The 20,054-nt window shown below is 54.5% G+C and overlaps 1 protein-coding gene across 2 annotated transcripts in view; it reads right to left on the bottom strand.

The window, feature by feature from the left end:
- Positions 1–3,314: 3,314 nt before the first annotated feature.
- The window catches only part of HIC2 (HIC ZBTB transcriptional repressor 2), a 28,838-nt gene continuing 12,098 nt past the window's right edge, over positions 3,315–20,054 (bottom strand). Inside the window, exons 2-4 of one of the 2 annotated variants that reach the window (XR_009251107.1) lie at positions 11,727–11,824; positions 7,940–10,016; positions 3,315–4,645 (exon numbers count right to left, since the gene is read on the bottom strand). Coding sequence is in view for 1 of the 2 variants with exons in the window: in XM_058692877.1 (XP_058548860.1) it covers positions 8,192–10,016; positions 11,727–11,752 (1,851 nt within the window). In the remaining variant the exon portion in view is untranslated. Of the gene's footprint in view, positions 10,017–11,726; positions 11,825–20,054 lie in introns of both variants that reach the window. The other variant, XM_058692877.1, reaches the window with a different exon arrangement.

The raw sequence follows: 20,054 nt of genomic DNA, 5'->3' as shown, positions 1-20,054 counted from the left end.
CTGGGTGGCGCAGTCGGTTAAGCGGCCGACTTCAGCCAGGTCACGATCTCGCGTCTGTGAGTTCGAGCCCCGCGTCGGGCTCTGTGCTGACAGCTCGGAGCCTGGAGCCTGTTTCCAATTCTGTGTCTCCCTCTCTCTCTGCCCCTCCCCCGTTCATGCTCTGTGTCTCTCTGTCCCAAAAATAAATAAAAAAACATTGAAAAAAAAATTTAAAAAAAAAAATAAAAAATAAAAGCATTTTCAACATTCAGCTTCAAAAACCTAACTCCCATGTGTTCCTTCTCAGGATGTACCAGATAAAACATCCTATCTACACAAGGAGGTAACCTGAGAAAACAACACATGGGATCCAGAAAAGTGGGCTTCCAGTGCAGGAAAAAAAGCAAGAGAACTCCCGCCAAATTGGTGCAGGAAAACATCAGGTTCCAGAAGGATGTCCCTTGAGGGAAAAAGAATAGACAGCATCTGATTCTGTGGAAAGCTGTACTGGGAAGAATTTCAGAGTTAAAGGGTGGAGGAAGATAGAGACACAAATCAATCTAAGTAACTGAAAACATAATTAACCTCAAGAAGAACAAAATATTGTACAAAAAGATGCACTACACCACTTGGTTCAGCAATAAACAAATACATAGTGATAATGACAAGTATGGATTCAGAAATTGCACACTGAACCAGTTTTATTTATTATTTATTTATTATTTATTTATTTATTTATTTATTTCTAAGAAAGAGAGAGAGAGAGAATGGGGGAGGGGCAGAGAGAGGGGGAGACACAGAACTTGAAGTGGGCTCCAAGCTCTGAGCTTTCAGCACAGAGCCCAACGTGGGGCTCAAGCTCATGAACCATGAGATCATGACCTGAGCCGAAGTCAGATGCTTAACTGACTGAGCCACCCAGGCGCCCCTGCACCAGTTCTTATAAATGAAGTTAAATGAAACTTAGCCATGCCCCCCTCCTTATGTTGTTAGTGGGAGCTTTTGCAGTGACAGCAGGGTTGAGAAGTCATTGTAGAGACTGTATGGCCCACAAAGGCTAAAATAGTTACTATCTGGCTGCTTTACAGAAGTTTGCCAACCCCTGGATTAAACTAAACTATCTTGGGGCGCCTGGGTGGCGCAGTCGGTTAAGCGTCCGACTTCAGCCAGGTCACGATCTCACGGTCCGTGAGTTCGAGCCCCGCGTCAGGCTCTGGGCTGATGGCTCAGAGCCTGGAGCCTGTTTCCGATTCTGTGTCTCCCTCTCTCTCTGTCCCTCCCCCGTTCATGCTCTGTCTCTCTCTGTCCCAAAAATAAATAAAAACGTGGGAAAAAAAAAAAATTTTAAACTAAACTATCTGGTGGAATTTAAGGGAAGAGGAAGAGGGTATAAGTGCACTAAGCTGAACTAAAATCCCCATCTATAGGTCCCAACTCTGAAAAGGATGAGTTAAGACAGCAGTGTAAGCCTACTATTTAGAAATGTGGAGATAAATGCATAAACAATGCTACAAATTAAAAGTGGGGGTCTGCATACATTGTGATGGGGTTAAGGGAACAAAAGACTATTTTTTGTTTTAAGCCTTTTTCTTTTTTTTTTTTTTAGTAATCTCTACACCCAACATGGGGCTCAAACTCACAATCCCGAGATCATGAGTCACATGCTCTTCCAAATGAGCCAGCCCAGGCACCCGTGTTAAGCCTTTTAAAGAAGCTTTTGATTATTTAAACTATGTTCAGTTAGTACTTGGAAAAAAACAAAAACAAATTTTATTTTATTTATTTTAATTTATTTTATTTTATTTTATTTTATTTATTTTATTTTATTTATGGGGCACCTGGGTAACTCAGTCGGTTAAGCATCTGACTTCGGCTCAGGTCATGATCTCACCGCTCCTGAGTTCAAGTCCCAAGTGGGGCTCTGTGATGACAGCTCAGAGCCTGGAGCCTGCTTAGGATTCTATGTTTCCATCTCTCTCTGCCCCTCCCCTGCTCGTGTTCTTTCTCAAAAATAAACAAACATTAAAGAAAATAACAAAATTTGGGGTTCCTGGGTGGCTCAGTTGGTTAAGCATCCAACTTCAGCTCAGGTCATGATCTCACAGTTCGTGAGTTCAAGCCCCACGTCGGGCTCTGTGCTGACAGCTCAGAGCCTGGAGTCTGCTTCAGATTCTGTGTCTCCCTCTCTCTCTGTTCCTCCCCCACTCACACTTTGTCTCTCTCTCTCTCTCTCTCTCTCAAAAATAAATAAAGATTTTAAACAATTAAAAATAAATAAAATAATAAAGTTTATTTAGAGTGTGTACACGTGCACAAGCAGGGGAGGGGCAAGAGAAGACACAGAATCCCAAGCAGGCTCCATACCATCAGCACAGAGCCCATTCTGGGGCTTGAACCCACGAACTGTGAGACCATGACCTGAGCCGAGATCAAGAGTTGGCACTTAACCAACTGAGCCACCCAGGTGCCCCATGAATTTTAAAAGAATTGAACAGTTGGCACCGGCTGGCTCAGTCGGTAGAACATTCATCTCTTGATCTCAGGGTTAAGTTCGAGCCCTATGTTGGGTGTAGAGATTACTTAAAAACAAATGTAAAAAAACACACTTGAAAGAAGAAATAAAAATAATTCAGTGGAGCTCACCATGGTTTAGAGCAGCAATGTCCATATTCTTCTGGAGTTTTGGGGTCTGAGGTCATCCGCTGCTGACCTAGAGCCACTTGAACATCTAAAGTCCAATCAGGGGTCTAAGCTGGCTGACCACCTTCCTGGCCCCAGCCCTGCCCCTTCTACTGGATCTTCACTCATTCTGGGATTCCCCTCTGGTAGCTGGGACAGTCCACCAGGGAACTGGAACTACTGTCTCTGCCCCTGGAAACTTAAGACTATCTTTTCCTTCCTCCCCCCTTTACCCTAAGCAGGAATCAGGAGCAGTGTGCAGTAGAGAGCCCTTGTCTTGCCCTAGCACGACTCTGCAACAGGTGGTCCTGGGCCCAAGCCAGACCTCCCTTCATCCAGGCCACCAGGTCCCTCTCCCTATCTACATATCCACTGCTTCCTGAACAGGCTAACTCAGGCCAACACTGCCCAAAAGGATGTTGACCCTAGGGTGCTGGTTCCCTGGTCCACAGCCCAACCCCAGGATGCACACACATGGCCAAGTGAGATTCCAGCCCCTGGGGCCATTTCACCTGAAACCCGCCCTTAGGACAATAGTGGGCAGATGGCCCATCCCAGCTCCCACCCTCCTAGGTCTTGCAAGTGCTGGACACAGGAAAGCAGTGTGTCATTTAGCAGAAGAGAACAGGCACAGAACACAGAGGCCCCATACAAGATAGTTTTCAATCAAGCTTTTAATGAAAAGATCATAAAATAACAGTTTCTCATCACTGTACATTAAGACTGCACGCTTCTGAATGGAGAGATCAGTCGTCGGTGAATTGCTTTTTCTATGACACTTGTGGGCTGCGTACCTGCAGCTCTGACCTGAATTTATCCAAACTCTCAAAGGAAGTGAACTCGATGCGAAGACGGATAGCGGCGGTGGCCAGTACAGGAGTGCGATCACGGTGCCCCTCCCCCTTCCAGGAAGGAAATAAAGAGTAGGACGTGATCCCGCTTCTCCGATTAAACAAAACGGCTATAACCCCATCCCTCCCCCTCCCCCTCGAGGTATTTGCGAATGGGCGGGTGCCCAACCTGGGGTCCCCCAAGGGGGGAGGGGGAAAACAAGTGATGGGTGGGATACAGAGAGGCTCCCCTCAGCACCTGGCCCCACGGGGCCCCACCAAGTGGAGGGGGGGAGCCCTGGGGAACCTCCCTGCCCCAAGTGAGGTCTGTTATGCAGCATTTTTGAGGTCAATAAATTACAGCAATAAATAGCAAGGTGAGGTAGGGGGAGGGGTTCCCGGTAGAAAAATTAAAGTGGGTGACTGAAGCTGGCGGGGGAGAGGGGTCCTAGGAAGGGGGGCCTGGGCAGCCTCCATTCCCACAGCGAACCTCCACCCCCTGATCTGGAATGTCACACTGAGGCTGAGTAGGTCCCTCTCTCCATCCTAGCACTCCTGGCATCAGTTCACAGGTTCAGTAATGTCTGCCCCAACATGACTCTGGCGAAGAGCAAGGGCCTTGGTCCCTTCTAGGGGTACAACAGGGCTGAGATCCCTGGTCTGTTCTCTGGAGGCCCGGTGCCTCTGCTTTCCTCCCCAAGCCAAGGGGGTGGACGGATGCAGCCCCCCCCCCCTTCTTCCCTGAGCCCTGCCCTCCTGGCTGCCCAGGCCTCCCCCACTCAGGACGGCTGTGGGGAGGGCAGTAGGGTCTGCCTGCCCAGCCAGCCCGGCCCAGATCGCACTCCTGCACGCGGTCCAGTCCAGTGAATACTGACGGGGTGGGGGTGGGAGCATAGCGGGGCAGCCCAGCGCCCCCGAGTGGTGACGAACGGGAAATACACACACAAGGCTGCGTGAGGTTCCAAGTCAGTCTGGGTCCGAATTGTTCATTTCACAGGCTGAGGTGTATGGCTATGCTGCGAGTCTCTGAGATTCTTCTTTGCTTAAAGGTTCATCTTCTCTTTTTTACCTTTTTTGCAATCCTGGAGGAGCCCTTGCGATGGCTCGGTCTGGTGGGAGCGAGCGGTGGCGGAGCCGGCCGCTCACTCGCCCCAAGTCTGAGAAATAAATACATTCATCACTGCACAAACATATTGATACAAAAACAACACTGTTCAGAGTGTTTGCACCGTCTGTGTTGGTAAGGACCAGCCCAGGAAGCACCCCCCCACTGCCGGGGGTGGGAGTGTCCCCTGGGGGTGGGGACCCACTGGAGTTAACGGGGCTGTGCAAAGATCCCGGCTTTTTGGCTTGAGAGGGACCCTCACATCAACCCACCACGAGGGTCACGGGCAGAGTGGGGGACCCTCCATCCTGGGGCCCAAGCCCAGACTCGGGTCCTGTGGCCAGAGTTGACGGCCACCCCCTGCTGTGCCAGCTAGCCAGGACCTCTGAGGTCTGGCCAGGAGGCCTGGGGGGCAGTCAGCATCGGCCCAAGCTCTTTGGTGCCAGCTGGGCTTTGAGAGGCCTCAGGCTGGGAAGGAGGGCTCAGGTGAATCTGGGGGGCCTCCAGGCCTGCCCCTCTGCCCGTGAGCCAACTCAGAAGGGCCTCCAGCAGAAGGTGGGGATTCACTGGGACTGGCCTTACAGCTGCTGAGGTCTGAAACTGTAAAAGTTTATGTAAACAATGAGATAAATATATTAGTATCTTTTTTTTTTTCTGAGCCCATTGAGGTTCCATACTCATTCAAAATGTGCTTTGGTTTAAAAAATAGGTTTTGTGAATTTGGGTATGAGCTTTTTTTTTTTTTTTTTTTTTTTGTTTGTTTATCCTCTCTTTCCTACATGACATCTGCTATTTTCTGTTTCCTGTTTCTCCGAAACATTCAGGAATTAAGTGACTAAAGCAGAGAACTGTAAGCCGCCCTTGGCCTCCAACGGCCTAATTTCCTTGTGAGGCTCTTAACACATTTCCACGCACACATTCGCAAGCACACACTCCACATGAAATCAAAGGAAAAAGAAAACAAAACCAAGTGTTGTGTTAGTCCCACCCCACCCCACAAACCCTTAAAATCTTAAATAGGAAACTAGTGTTTTGCTTTCTTGTTAAAATACAGAAAAGGCTCGATACAATACTCAGGTGGGTACAATACTATGTCGCACGAACGTCGTTGAGTGAGGGGCCTTTGCGCCCAGTCCCTGAAGCTCTGCAAATGAATTACCTAACTCTCACGGGTCACCTCATGGATGCGGCTGCCCACGGCCCGAGAGGCCACACACAGGCCAGGCGCACATAAAATTCCCGTGTGGTACAGACTTTGTGTCGTGTGGCTTAAGTGCTGACGGAGTGGGGTGGGGTCGGGAGGGCAGAGGGGCCTGGAAAGCACCGTGCCTCCTCACCTGACTTGTGGGATCACAAGACCCTAGGTCTAGTGCTCTGTTTCCCACCCATAGGGAAGAAGATCCAGCTTGGGGCTGGGGGTGCCTTGAGATGGGCTCAGCCAGAAGCCCTCACTTGCAAAACACACCCTTCACCATTCGGGTCCCTGAACTCAGGCTGTTTTCAGCTGGAGGGTCTCTGGAGGGGTGAGGGTGGAGGATGACTCTGGAATTTTTTGGTCTGAACGTAAAGTAGAAAGGAAAAAAAAAGAAAAGCATGAAGCAAAATGAAGATAAAGCTGCTGGCCTAATCCTGTGGCTCCAGTCAGCTGAGGACAGTGGGACCAACCACGGTGACCTTGGTCTGGCCTTGTGAGCCCGACTCCCAGCCCATGGAGGGGTCCTGTGGCTGGTAGAGAAACCCCAAGGTGAGGGTTGAGGGGTAAAGGGTGGGACTCCAGACAGAGCTGAGCCAATGGGTGGCAGCCAGCCTCTTGCCAGAGCAGCCAGGACTGCTCAGAGAAGGTGCCAAAGCAGGGTAGGTCCCCTCTCCCTGTCCCCCAGGAGGGTATATACATCACTTTGGCCAGTGCCTCCCTAAGCCTCTGCACTGGCTGGGAGGGGTTGCTGCTCTCCCAAGTCCCAGCTCTTGCAGGCCCAGGAGACAGGATGGGGGGGGGCTCACTTCCACCTCATCCTGGCCCTGGCAGGGAACTGCAGGGAGCTGGCTCCAGGCCCCGATCTCCCATGGGGCTGGAGCACTCACCTGCCTCACCCAGCCCCAGATCAGAGGCACACACGCAGGCTCCCTGACGCTTCACAACGGACTCAGAACACCCACAGGGTGGACACAGCTAGCCGCATGCTCTGGGGGTAAAGACACATGCGAGCTGACTCAGCTGCTGCAGGAGCTCCCCTCTAAGAGCACTGGGGGTGGAGGGCCCAGTAGGGCCACCTGGGCCAGGCAGAGCCTGGCTCACTCAAACGCGCGTCTTCCTATGCACACTAACAGGAGGAAAACAAGTGTCACGGCCTCAACTGCCAGTCACCAACGTACTGTTCTCATGAATTCAAGAGGTAGCAAAAGGTCAGAAGTCTCTCCACCTTGATTGGGAAGGAAGGAAGGAAAGCGCAATATCTGTCCACACGCACCGAGCACACTACACACACACACACACACACACACACACACACACACACACACACACACACACACAGAGAAAATGAAAAAGAAGAGTACCGACGGCTCTGGCATTGAGTCCAGCCTCCCCCCTCCCCCCCCCCCAAGTCCCAGACCTTCCAGTTCAAACATTCACATAAACATTACACTGGTTTTTCTCTTAATAAAAAAGAAGTACCTCTAAACAAAGAATATTCCTCGGAAACTATAGGTAAATCACTCTCTCTCCTGAGGCAGCCGAGGCGGGGCTCGGGGCCCAGGGAAGCCTTTGGCCTAGAAGGGCTTCTGGGGCCTGGAGGGGTGGGCGCCCCTCAGCTGGGGCGGGGGCAGGAGGACAGCTGCCCCTGTACATTCAGTCTGCAGACCCAGGCTCAGCCCCGAGGGGCCGGGAGGAAAATAAACTCTTGTTAGTTTTGGTTTAAAAAACAAAATTCAAAAAGAAAAAAGGAACAGATCAGTAGGAATAACAGCAACCTAGGCCCAGAGGGCTCTTTAGCTGTGGAGAGGTAGGCGGTGGGGGCCCCCCTGACTGTCCCAGCGCCAGTGAGCAGTGACCCCTGGCTCCAGGAAGGAGGGCTCTGTCCCCTCCCCTCCAGCACCATTCCCCGAAGAGCCAGGGTGGCCCGCACACAGACAAGCACTCGTGCATGCACACAGACACCGCCCCTGGCCACAGGGCAGCCCTGCTCCTCCCCAGCAGAGGGAGGCCCCCACTGCCCCCTGCTCTGACCCAGCCTGCGGGAAAGGGGCCAGATCCCAGCAAGACCCCCATGACCCACTCCCACGGGCCCCGCAGTGGCCGTCTCGGGGAGCCAGAGGCCTGGGCGGAATCGGGAGGTAGACTGCACACCAGCAATGCACATGCGGAGCTTGGGCCCATCGGCTTCTCTCCTCTCTCTTCCCTTGGTACAGACTGTCCATTAAAGCTCTGGGTGTGGGGGGGCTGGCTGGAGGTGCCACCAGGAGCTACCCCTGTGGGACCTGGGGGTCCTGGCCCCTCCCGCCTGGCCTCCGTGCTTCTTTCTTCCTTCCGTTGGCTCCCGAGGGCGAGTCTGCAGAGGGTACCCTTGGGCCGGGGAGAAGGGTCTTTGGCTTCTAGGAGCTAGGAGGGGGAAGTATGCATGCGCAAGTGGCTGATGAGGTTGCGCTGCTGGGTGAACTTGCCTCCGCAGAGCTGGCACTCATAGGGCTTCTCGCCCGAGTGCACGCGCATGTGCTCAGTGAGGCGGTACTGGCGGGTGAAGCGCATGCCGCACTCATCGCAGGCAAAGGGCTTCAGGCCCAGGTGGCTCCGCATGTGACGTGTCATGGTGCCGCGCTGGGTGAACATTTTGCCGCAGATGTTGCAGGGGAAGGGCCGAGTCAGCCAGTGTGTCTTCTCGTGCTGCCGCAACGTGGCAGGGTCCTTGTAGGTCTTCTCGCAGACGGAGCACTTGAAGGGCCGGGGCTCAGCAGCATAGGCCGTGCTGGGTGCCGACAGGTCCTCAGCCTCCTCCTCGGCGCCCCCGCTGCCTGTCTCGTAAGCACCCTCCTCCTTGATGAACAGCTCCTCCTCTGTGTGTGTCTCCACGTGGGCATTGAGCTGCTCAGAGCTGGGGAAGCCTTTGGCGCAGGGGATGCACACATACAGGTTGTCCCCGTAGGACACCGTCTCGTAGCCCTCCTGCCGGTACATGTAGTGGGTACCGGCGTGGCCGCTGCCCCCCTCGCTCCCACTCTGCCCGCTGTCCTCACTTCCATCCTTGCCATTCTCCTCCTCCTCCTTGCAGGAGTACGGGGGCTCCGTGTAAGGCCCACTGGGGCCACCCCCCGCAACAGTGCTGGCCAGGATGCCATTGGGAACCCTGTCCCCTAGCCCCTCGCCCTCTTCCCCCGGGCAAGGGCCCTTGGGCCCTGCTTCCCTCCGCTCAAAGGGGGACCCAACCATAGGCTCCTTCTTGCTCCATTCCTTCTTGCGGGCTGAGTGCCGCAGGCTCTTCCGGGGCTGCCCACCAGGCCCCTCCAGCAGACTCAGGTGGTTATCTTCAGACCCCTCCAGATCCATGGGCTCATTGGGGGTGCCCCCCAGCTCAGCATAAGAGGCACTGTTGGCAACAGGAGGGGCAGAGGCTGAGAGGGGCGAGCCGTGCTGACTGTCACTCAGCTGGGCAGGGTCTTCCGGGGTCAGGGGGGGACCGGGGGTGGCAGGGGGCAGGGGAGGGCTCTTCTTGGACAGGTCCAGGCCCAGCTCCTGCTCGCAGCCCCCACTGCTCCCATTGGTGCTGCAGCTGCCCAGGCCAGCCTCCCCACTGGCGGGACAGACGGCCCGGCTCAGGCCATGCACGCCTTCCTGGCTTGAGCTTCCGAGGAAGAGCTCGTCATCTGAGCCTTTGGCCTGGGGGAGCTCCTGGGGGGTGTGGGCCCCCTTGCGTCCGTCCATGAGCCCCGGATACCGTGCCTGGATGACAGAGGCTGTGGACAGCCGCTGGCTGCGGGGAGGCCTCCCCATGCCGGTGGCACTCACCCGTCCGGAGCCAAAGGGCTTGCCGGCTCGCTTGAGTTTACGACGGCAGAGGGCTGCCAACTCGGGCAGCTGGAGGTAGCTGGCGGCAGTAAGGAGAGTGCTGAAATTGGGCTCAGCTGGCTGGTCGCTGGGCAGCAGCTTGCCCGTGTAGATGAAGTCCAGGATCTGCTGGAACACCGTGGAGCTGACCATGTCCGTGTCCAGGTTGATGAGGTTATCGTGCAGGACTAGGGACTTGAAGTAGATGCTGCTGGCAGCCAGAACATTCTTGTGGGCCCGAAAGATGGAGTTCTCCACCATGATGATGACATCACACAGAAAGCCCTTTGTCCTCTGCTGGTTCAGCTGCAACAAGAGCTGCTTGGAGTGGCTGGGCAGCTCCATGTCGGGCCCCATGTCCCCTCGCCCTGCCCACGCGTACCACCTGTGGGCAAGAACACATGGGGCATTAACCACCTGGGAGCCTCATCCAAGGGCTTGGAGACAATGTGGGGTTGCAGTGGTGCTCAGGGGGCCTCACTGGCACAGTACCCAAGCAAGGAACTCACACTACCCATCGGGGCTCATGCTGCCTGAAAAGAGACACTGGCACTGGCCCCATGTGCACCAATGAGAAAAACAGAAACAGAGGACAATAAGCGTCATGTGATGCTAAGCAGAGACAATCGGATGTGAATTTGGTTCCACAACCCAGGGTACCGTCTCCACACTCAAGTCGACCACATGCCCACAGGGGACTTAAAAATGACCAGCAGGGGACTGTGAGGTACTGGGAAGCAGTGGGGAATGAGATGAGCAGAAGCTCCTGGGCAGGCTCACTTCCCACATGGGCATATAACTTCCTAGTTTTTAGGGCAAACTAGAAATTAAGTTTGTCAGGCTGAACCTCCCAATGTCAAATAAAGGTTCTTTCTCCTATGCAGCCGCCACCTGTGACCTCTGCTCTGCCCTGAGTGCCTCTCAAACAACCCTAGTGGCTTCCCAAATTTACAGGTTTGTCAACATCACATTCCTGCCTTCAGACACTGCAGCCCAGCCAGAGTCCCTTGCCAATGCCTGCTCCCAGCTCAGGAGGGCCCTGAGCACCCCAGCCTGGGTCGCTAGGTGCTGAGCAGAAAAGGTGGCCTGGCCAAGCCTCTGGCACCATTGGGGCCCTGGGAACGGCAGCCAGCTGGCCTTGTCAGCCTGGTACAGTCACTCATTAAGTAATTGACACACAGAAACCTCTGACCTCCCCGAGAATCCTGCAGGTGGGCTTTGTAAGAGCATGCACATGGTCTCTGGGAGCAGTAATGCTCTGACCATGCACCCTCCCAAATGAGCAGCAGGACCCAAGGCACAAAGTGTGGCTCCATGCTCCCTCTAGCCCCTCACACAGGCAACTCTGTGCCATGCAGTTGACAAATGTGCTTTCACGTCTCCAAAAGTAACTGACTGCTCTGAGCCTCACCCTACCCAGGACCTCCCAGCTTCTACCAGTGTACCCAACCCAGTTCTGCCTCCCTTAGGGCAGAACCTGAAGGGATCACGCCCATGCTGGCTTTCTGTAACACAAACACTTCCCACTCCCAGTTACCCCACACCTGCTCTGATAGACGGAAACTCTAATAACCATGCACATCCCAAAGAAGGCCTTGGAACTCACCATGAACACACATGGGTAGACAGCGCCACAAGCTAGCACTCAGGGCCTGATAGGAGGCAGCAAGCACGGGCTCAGCCAACCCAGCCTTATAAGACCATTCAGCTGGGGCTCAGAGGCTAGAGCCCAGGTCCCAAGGGAACCTACCCTCTGTCACTCCCTGCTCCTCAGCCAGCCAGTCAGGGACAAAGAGCCCAAGGCACAGCTTCCACACTGGCAGGGACACCCAGCCCCAGGATGCCTGGTGCTCCCAGACTGGCAAGGGGCAGGCCAAGGGCAGGAGGTCCCGTCCTCCAAGAGCCTGTGAGCCACAGCAGCCCCTCCTCTGCAGGCTGAGAACAGTGAGCCCCAACCTCCCCTCCATGCACCCCCCAGCACTGCATACACACAAAGAACCAGGCTGAGAACTGCAAGGCTGTGTGGGCCGCCCAGAAAGCCTTCCCCCATGTCTCCCCCTCCCTCCATCCTGCCAGTTCCCTGTCCCCAGCCTACCGTAGTGCCAGGGGCCCAGAAACCATGTGAGCAGCAGCCAGCGGGGGTGGCCTCCTTGAGCGCGTGGCCTCCCTGGGGGTGCATCAATGCCTGGTCACCTGGGGAGGAGAAGATGGACAGGGTCACCCAAATATACACCAGCAAGGGAGGGAAGGAGGGACAGTGAAGGAGAAGGCACCTGGTGGCCCTGGAGCCCTTATTCCCAGGAAAGTCTGGGGTCTCTCTGGGTGGGACGTGAGGAGCAGCCAGGCAGAGGACGGAGGCCACAGTGCCCAGCAGTCAGGCCTGGTGGCAGGGAAGGTCACAGGTCTGGAGAGCTCACCAGGGCTGCACCCTCCTCCCACCCAAGAGATTTAGGGTACTCTAAGGGGCCACCTAGGCCTGTCAGGGAGCTGGTGGCAGGCTAATTCCTCTGTAATTCCAGGCGGGCAGGCGTGGTGGCAGGAGGCCTGGGCAAGGCCCTTCCCAGGCTGGCCACATTTACATAACAAAAGGTCAAAATTGGAGGCCCTAGTGCAATGGGCTATTTATAAGAACCAGTCTCAACCGCTTCTGGCTCTCCTGCCTCCTTCCCTTCCTGATCTGTTCTTGCCACCCACCCCCCCCACCCCCCAGAGGGCCCAGCCCCCTCCTGCCCAGCCCAGCCTGACCACATGGCCTCCCCTTGCAGGAGTTTCTGCAAGACAGGCCTTTCAATACCAGCCCGCCAAAGCAGCTGGCAGCTGCAGCCAGATGCGGAGGGGCTCCCGCTCCCCACTCCCACCCCCCAGAGCTGCAGATCCCTAGGATCCTGAGGTTCTGGCTTTTTGCACCCAACTCAGGCAGGTCTGGGCTCCCTTGGAATGGAGCCAGGGGTGGGGGTGGAGGCCTGCAGCAGCCCTAGGCCCATCCCTGCCTGCCCTTCCCCCACCCCCAGGGCCAGGGAGGCTCAGCAGGTCCCTCAGGAATGTGACCAGACCCGGGGTGCGGGTGGCTGGGAGGCCTCAGCTCCAGCCTACCAGCTGTCTCTCTGGCCCCTAGCACAGCTCCCCTCTCATGGGGTAGCCCAGGGGTGTGGGGGAAGTGGAGGGGGGGGGATGGTTGGTCCAGGAACCTACCCATGGCCCAGAGGGCAGCAGAACCAGCTCCGTAGGTCCAGAGGCCTGAGGACATCTACATTTAATGAAGGTGGCCTGGACCCCTTGCTGTGTAAAGAGTTCAGGCTCCCCTGCTGGGTGTTACCAGAAATGGCCAGCACAGAATAGAGCCCAGCCTTGAGAAGAGGGCAGAGACCACCTGGGCGCTGGTGAGAGCAGCCCTGAAAAATGGACAGGGAGCCACACCAATATGTTCGAGCCAACCAGACACCCACCATACAGCCTTGTGCCACTGCCTGCTCCCCACCAGATCTCAGGGCAACCCAAGCCCTGCTGAGGCATCCACACAGTGGCCTCCGCTTCACTATGTGCCAGGCCCTGCAACTAGGGATTACTTGCCCTTGTGGGAGATCAGTCCAACTACAGAAAACCAGGCAGAGAGCAGGCAGCAAAACAGAACTTGAGGGCTTCCACAGGTACCCATCGCTCTAGCCGTGCCAGCCACTTCACAGCCCCGGAAAGGCACATTGACTGACCAAGTCCTCCCAGGCTGGGTCAGACAGGACTCTTCTTGAGCCCAAACTTCCCCACAGGACTGAGTAGGCTTCGCTGCACCCTCCACTGGGTGGGGCCCCGGTGGAGCTGCCTGCTGGGAATTCACAGCCAGCATAGTGGGCCGCCACTATGTCTGTGAGGAGGTGACCCCTGCTGCAGGGCCAAGACCCCTGCAAGGCGTTGCTTCTTTTCTTCCCAGCAAAAAACAGCAGAGTCCTCTGCCCTACTGTTCAACACAGGGTGTGGGAGCAGCAAGCACCTAAGCTAGAGAGGACACAGCGCCGGGGAGGCGGCGGGCCGGGGGGTGGGGGGTGGCAGGTAACTAGAAACGTGGCTGTGGGGACTGGCCCAGTAAGCCGGCAGTGCAACACCCCACTGGGTACATGGGCTGGTGCTCAGCCCTGGCAGGAGCCTGCAGGCTGGGATGAGGATACCTCTTGGCACCAGCTCCTGGCACCCAGCAGCCCCCTGGCAGCAGGCCCAGGCAGCGTGCCTATCAGCCCCAAGGATCCACACCCAGCTCAAAACCGTTGCCTGCCAGAGCACTGGCTCCAGGAAACCCAGGATCTGGGGCAGTGGGATGGGTTTGGGGTGTAGTGTGGAGAATCCCTGGCTAGGCTGACCCCAGCAGGTAAGGGCAGGAAAAACACAGTCCCTGGGGAAAGCCAGCTCTGCCTCCTTCCTTCTTATGAACACAAAAGCTGAGGGTGCGGTAGGGGTGGTAATGAACAGAAAGACCTGGCTGTAACAGCTGGATTACCTTCCCAGGTACCGGTTTACAAAATGGTCAACATCCACCTACCTAGTTGGGCTGTAACATTTTCTTTCCTTCCCCTCCAAGTCCCTGCCATGGAAAAGCCAAAGGCAATCCCCACATACACACAGTGAGGACAAGTCTAGGGCCCAGACATCCGAGACTTTTAAAAGACACACCCACCTAAGGGAAGGTCAGGCCAATAGAGCTGAGCCAGGGGGAGCTCCCCGCACCTGTCTGCTGCTTCTTCCTGTCTACCCTCCTCAACCAAGGCATGAAAGGCCCAACCAGGCAATGCCATCCAGTAAAGAAACATCTTGGGGGCATGAACACCCAACCAATAAACAAGATTATCTTGGGGCGGGGCGGGGGGGGGATGGAAGTACAGGAAAACTATAGTTTCTGTTATGTTCATTTCTATAATATTCAAAATTTAAAATAAGTGTGTATTACTTTTTAAGTTCTAAAAAAACAAAACAAAACCAATGTACGAACATGCATAAGTCTCAAAATCATGATGTTGAGTGAAGGAAACCTTGCAAAAAGAGTACAGACTGCAAAATTCCATTTAAATTAAGTTCTAGAACAGGCAGAACTAATCATGGTAGAAACAAAATCAGAAGAGCCTGTAGAAGGTTTGGTGAGCACTGTTTGGGAAGGTACATGAGGGACTTTCTAGGCCCAGGGTGGCTCTATATCTGGGTTTAGGTTTGGGTTAAGGTTAATGAACTCACTGGTCAAAACTCAAGGGCTCACCAGAAATTTGGGTCCCATGTTATATGTCAATTTTACCTCATATTGAAAAAAAAAAATCCCAACAAAGAGTGAAAGAACAGAGGCTTCCAAAGGACATGCCCTTCTCAGCAGCCCACTACCACCTAACATTCACTCATCCTGGGCACACAAGTAGCCCATGAGGGTAGAGTGGTAATGGCAAGAACAGATCCCTGTCCCTCCTGATTCCATCCTGGCTAGGCAGCCATCACAGGTTCTTGGTAGGTATTCAAAGCCCTAGGTCAAGGATACTGACCTGAGATCTCCTACCCTGCATCCCATCAAACACATACTAGACAAAAAGCCAATGAGGATGGCAGGAGGCAGGGCCCATGGCCTCCTGACCCTTGGAGCAGCACCCCATTAGGAACCCCATTTGCCCATGATCCCAGGCAGTCTACATGGCCTCAGGAGCTCATGGGGAGGCTAGAATAGGGTCACCTCCAGGCCTCTCTCTTTTCCTAGCATTCTACAAAAAGCAGAAGAGCATGCACTAGTCCAGCCTTTCAGAGGCCATGAGAAGTTTTAAAATGATCTTTGGTTAAGCAGAGAGCACAGGAGAACAATTCCAACCACCTATCTCATGGGAACTGCCTAACTCAGCCTGGACACCCATTGTGTCCAAGCCTGGGGTCCAGGAGACCTGGGCATTCAGAACTGCTCTGGTCTGGGATGCCTGGCTGGCTCAGTTGGAAGAGCATACAACTCTTGATCTTGGGGTCATGAGTTCAAGTCCCACGTTGGATGTAGAGATCACTTAAAAATCAAGAAAAAAAAAAAAAAAAAAAAAAGAACTGTCCTGGTCATTCAACCTCCAGTGGTGTGGTGCCCTCTGGAGACCAGGCTGGCAGCCTCACTTCCCTGGGGCCTGGCAGCAGGCACTGCACCCCTCCTGGAGAAAGTGGAGCACACCCCATACCCATTTCCAGCCCCACAGATAGGGGGCAAACCCAGGGAGTGTTTCACACCTGGCACTCCTGACCCTCATGAGCAGTATGCCCCAGAAAAATGCTATCTGTTCTACTCAATGTCTGACCTCCTGCAGGCAGGAACAAACCCTGCCGCCCACCCCCCCCCGCCGCCCCTACTCCAGACACCACTGTGGGCACCTTGACTGAAGGCCTCCAGATTTCAGAAAACTTCTCCACCTTCCTTCCCTGGGCCGGCCTCTTTGCCCAGATCTCCTGGAAACTTTGCCATCCCACCTCCCTCTCTTGTGACCCTCCTTCACTTCCTCAAGTGGTACTTCTCACAAGAGTCTTGGGGCTATGCTGGAGGATAGCCCATCCCAAAGCACCCAACAGGAGACCATCTTTTCTCTTTAACCACACCTGGCCAGAAGTAACAGAGATACAGGAATCTTCCAGCCCCTCATCGCCCACCCAGAGTTCCACTGACAGGTAGGAGGCAGAAAGAGTGCCAAGCAGAGGGGCACAGCTGGGCAAGGTACAGCCAGCCACAAGGCAGCTTCCACACCTACAGGGGTTTAGCTCTTCTGTGTCAGTGAGGGCACCAAACATGCTGGCTACTGTCCCCAAGCCTGAATCTGAGGTCAGCACTGGCCTCAGTCACAGCTGACCTGCACTGGTCACCTGGTGCTCAAACAAGTGCCTCTTCCCTGAAGGCCTGGCCCCACCCATGCTGCAAGAGAGCAGCTTGAGGGCATGGTGGAGACAACCTGGAAGGTACAAGCAGTTCAGGATCCACAAAAGCCAAGGCCCCACCCCCAACCCACCAACCAGTCCAGCAGACCAGAAGCCCAGGACTACATTCTCCTGTCCCCATGGCCTGGAATCCTCCTCCACACCCCTCTTCTCTGTATTCCTCCATGAAGTCTCTTCCATCCACTTCACCCGCAGCCTCTCTCCCCTTCCCCACCCACCCAGACAGCACCTTGACCTACCTCAGTCTGCCCCACAGGAGACGGCAGCCTGCCTGTGGGGAAGACTAAGGAGTTATCTCTACCTCCAGGGACAGATAATGTTCTGGGGGTTGAGGAACTTGTACAGAGTCACAAGAGCAAGCAGGTGGCAGAATAAGGGCTCAAAGCCTGATCTAGAGCCGTTGTCAGACTTTCCTTACCCCATGGACAGAGAGCATGCACTTCCCATTGCCAGGCAGGAGTGCCACGTACAGGAACACCACCTTCCATGCAGAGCCAGAAGAAAGGATTTTGGTCTGCACCTCCACCATCACCTTCCCCTGCCCACCACCACCCACCTCCCCATCACAGCAGGGCCTCACTTGGGCTGCATTCTCCTGACCTCATGTATAAGGTCAGTCCAATTCCTTTACTACCTGAGGCCAGTGAGAAGCTTCTGGCTAGAAGCGACAAGGTGGGACCCCGTTCACACAGCCTGCTTTGGGTGCCCAGGCTGTGCATGCTGCTTTTCTGGGAACACCCCTGGCCTCCATGACCTCTCTGGCCTGTTCCTCCAGGCATGGGCTGGTGGTGGGTGGGACTCAGTGCTCTGGGCAAGCCCAGCTGTGTAATCTAGCCCAGCCCTGGATGCCAGCCAGCAGCTCCTGGCTCTTCTCCCAGACCATCCTCCTGGAAAGCAACAGGCTCTGCGAATGCCAGGAGCCCAGCCCTCCCTCCAACGCGGCTTCTACGAAATAAACATTTGGGTTCCACTGAGTGCATTGGTAGCACAATGATCAGGGACCCAGTGCTGGCATCCTTCTCTGCCCCTCAGGCCAGCCCTGTTACCCACCCACCAGCTCACCCTGAACAGCAAGGCAAGTGGCATCCACCTCAGCTGGACTTTGAGTCTGTCCTGAAATTCCCTTAGGCCCTACTGAAGACCCCGTGCTGCCTGTGATGGGCCAAGTCCTGCCTGGGCCCTGACCACCTTCGTCTCCGTGCACTCCCATCTAAGAGGTGGGCCAGCTCCTGGCTAACAACACGGTGAGGAAAAGGCTAGAAAGTGCTAGTGTGAGGAGAGGCCTGGCAGGAAGCTCCACACTGCACAGGCCCCACAGCCTTCAAACCTTGCTTCTCCAAGACAGCCTTGGGTCTTCTCCCTCCTTCCTCCAGGCCTACAACCCTCCCATTGCTCCTGGCTTTAAAGCCAACCAGAAGCAAGGCCAGGATGGTCTTGGGGGCCTGCAACTGAATTTCCTCTGCTGGCTCTGACACAATTGGCTAGCTGGCACCAGGAAAGGCAAAGGACAGGGTCCCACTGGAGGGCCAGGTCTAGCAGTGTACCAAGCCAGGCCACGACATTAAGTGCCACCGAGGAGAGGCAGGTGAGCACTGATCGAAGAAGGGGAAGAGCAGTTTAAGATCATGATTATTCGTACAAAAGCTACACTCACCTCCAGGCTCTCTCCCCCACTGCATTCCCTTCAGGAGGGGCCTGAACTGTTGGTGAAAGGCTCACTGGCAGCAACAGAGCAGGAGCCTGGAGGCATGGAGCGCCCATGGGGTGGGCTGGCCAACAGGACAGCAGAGCAGGGAGAGGACATCTGCCATCTCCATCAGGCAAGGAACAAGTGAAAATCCAAGAGCTACTTCAGTCAAGAGGCAGAGAGGCCCCAGTGCACTGGTTTCTGTGGCCCCAGCCCCATTTACCAGCAGCAGCACCACCCAGGGTCTCACAAGAAATGCTGCTGCTCAGACCTCACTGCATAACTTGCATCTGAACCTCATGGGACTCACATGCACATTTCAAGTCTGGGAAGCACTGAGGTGGGTTATAAGTTTTCTACCTCCAGGAAAGCCCAATGCTCTGTAAACGCTAAGTAGTAAACGCTCAGCCGTTGGGGGTCGAGAGGAAGAAGATAGCTCCCAAAGGGAAGACATGATTTCCCAGATAAGTAAGCCCAGAGAGTGATTAATAAAAATGGTGGGCTTGGAACACAAGACAGCGAGGTAGAGCCTAGTCACCAGGCATCTATGGAGGCAGGGCACAGCCAAGGGTAGGGGCTGCCAGACCTGAGTGGTAGGCAGAGACCTCAAGGGAGGAGAGGAGCAGGACAGCACAGTGGTAAATAGGTGGAAATTCCACATGTGAGGAGCTAAAGAGCACCCAGAAAGCCTGGGCAGCTCTACTGTAAAAGACTATCACGGTCGTCTCACCTGGCCCAGCGACACCCTTCAGATGAGGTAACTGAGCCCCAGAGCAAGAGACACAGCTGAGTCACACAGCAGGAGCTGCCAAGCCCATTGCTCACTCCACAATTTCAAAACCAATCCTGGTAGTCATAAGAATAACAATTCTTATGCCCACCAAGGACTCTGAAAGAATTAAAGCTAAACAAAGCAAACCCAAACTCCTACCATCTTCTACTTCACATGTCAGACAAGAAAATATTTCATGATCAAAAAGGAGGAGGAACCACCTCTCAATGTAGAGGAGCCCTTCCCTAGAAAGGGTGGTTGACAACCCTTCAACCCCATGGTCATTGTGGGTTGGTCAGAACTCTTGAGGCAAGCTGGCATCGAGGCAGCGCTGCCCTGCCCCATGACACGGCAGGCCAGGATGACAAAGAAATCGCACCCTAAAGGAGAATTAGAAAAAACAAAACCTGATACCAGACAGTAATGATGGGACTTTAATTGGCCGGGCAAAGACTAGAATACTTCCTGAGGAAAAAGAGAAAGGTATTATTTTAGAAATAAGACCAAGGATGAAAACATGCAAGCCCTATGGTCCAGAAGTGCACTCCAAGGTATACACGAACAGAAACCTACCCACGTGCTCACCAAAACCCGGGCAAGCGTGTGCACAGCAGCCCTGTTCACAGGAGCCCGACACCTACACGACAGGGGGTGGCCAAAGGTATAGGGACGGTTACCCAGCCATGCACAGGACTGAACATTTACACATACAAGTGTGCTTTTTATAGGTTAAAAATGTTGGTGATGTCACACGGTTTGATTTACGTGCACATACATGAGTCTCTTGAGCATTCTGTTGACCGAAGAAGCCAGACTCAAAAGAGACTATGTGGTGTGATTCCATTCACGTAAATTGGAAAGCAGGCAACACGGATCCAGGGATGAGGGGAGAGTGGGGAGGGGGAAGGGGTGACTCAAAGGACTCACGAGGGGCTTCTGGGGCTGTGTTTCTCATTCTGGATGCTGGTTACATAAGTATGTCCATCTGTGAAGAACCCTCGGAGCAGTCATTCACAACTACACATATTTCCTACGTACGATATACT

This window comes from Neofelis nebulosa, chromosome 11 (genome assembly GCF_028018385.1).
Source record: "Neofelis nebulosa isolate mNeoNeb1 chromosome 11, mNeoNeb1.pri, whole genome shotgun sequence".
Classification (NCBI taxonomy): domain Eukaryota; kingdom Metazoa; phylum Chordata; class Mammalia; order Carnivora; family Felidae; genus Neofelis; species Neofelis nebulosa.
Note: the sequence above shows the minus strand (reverse complement) of the source record. Positions and strands in the feature narration are given on the sequence as shown.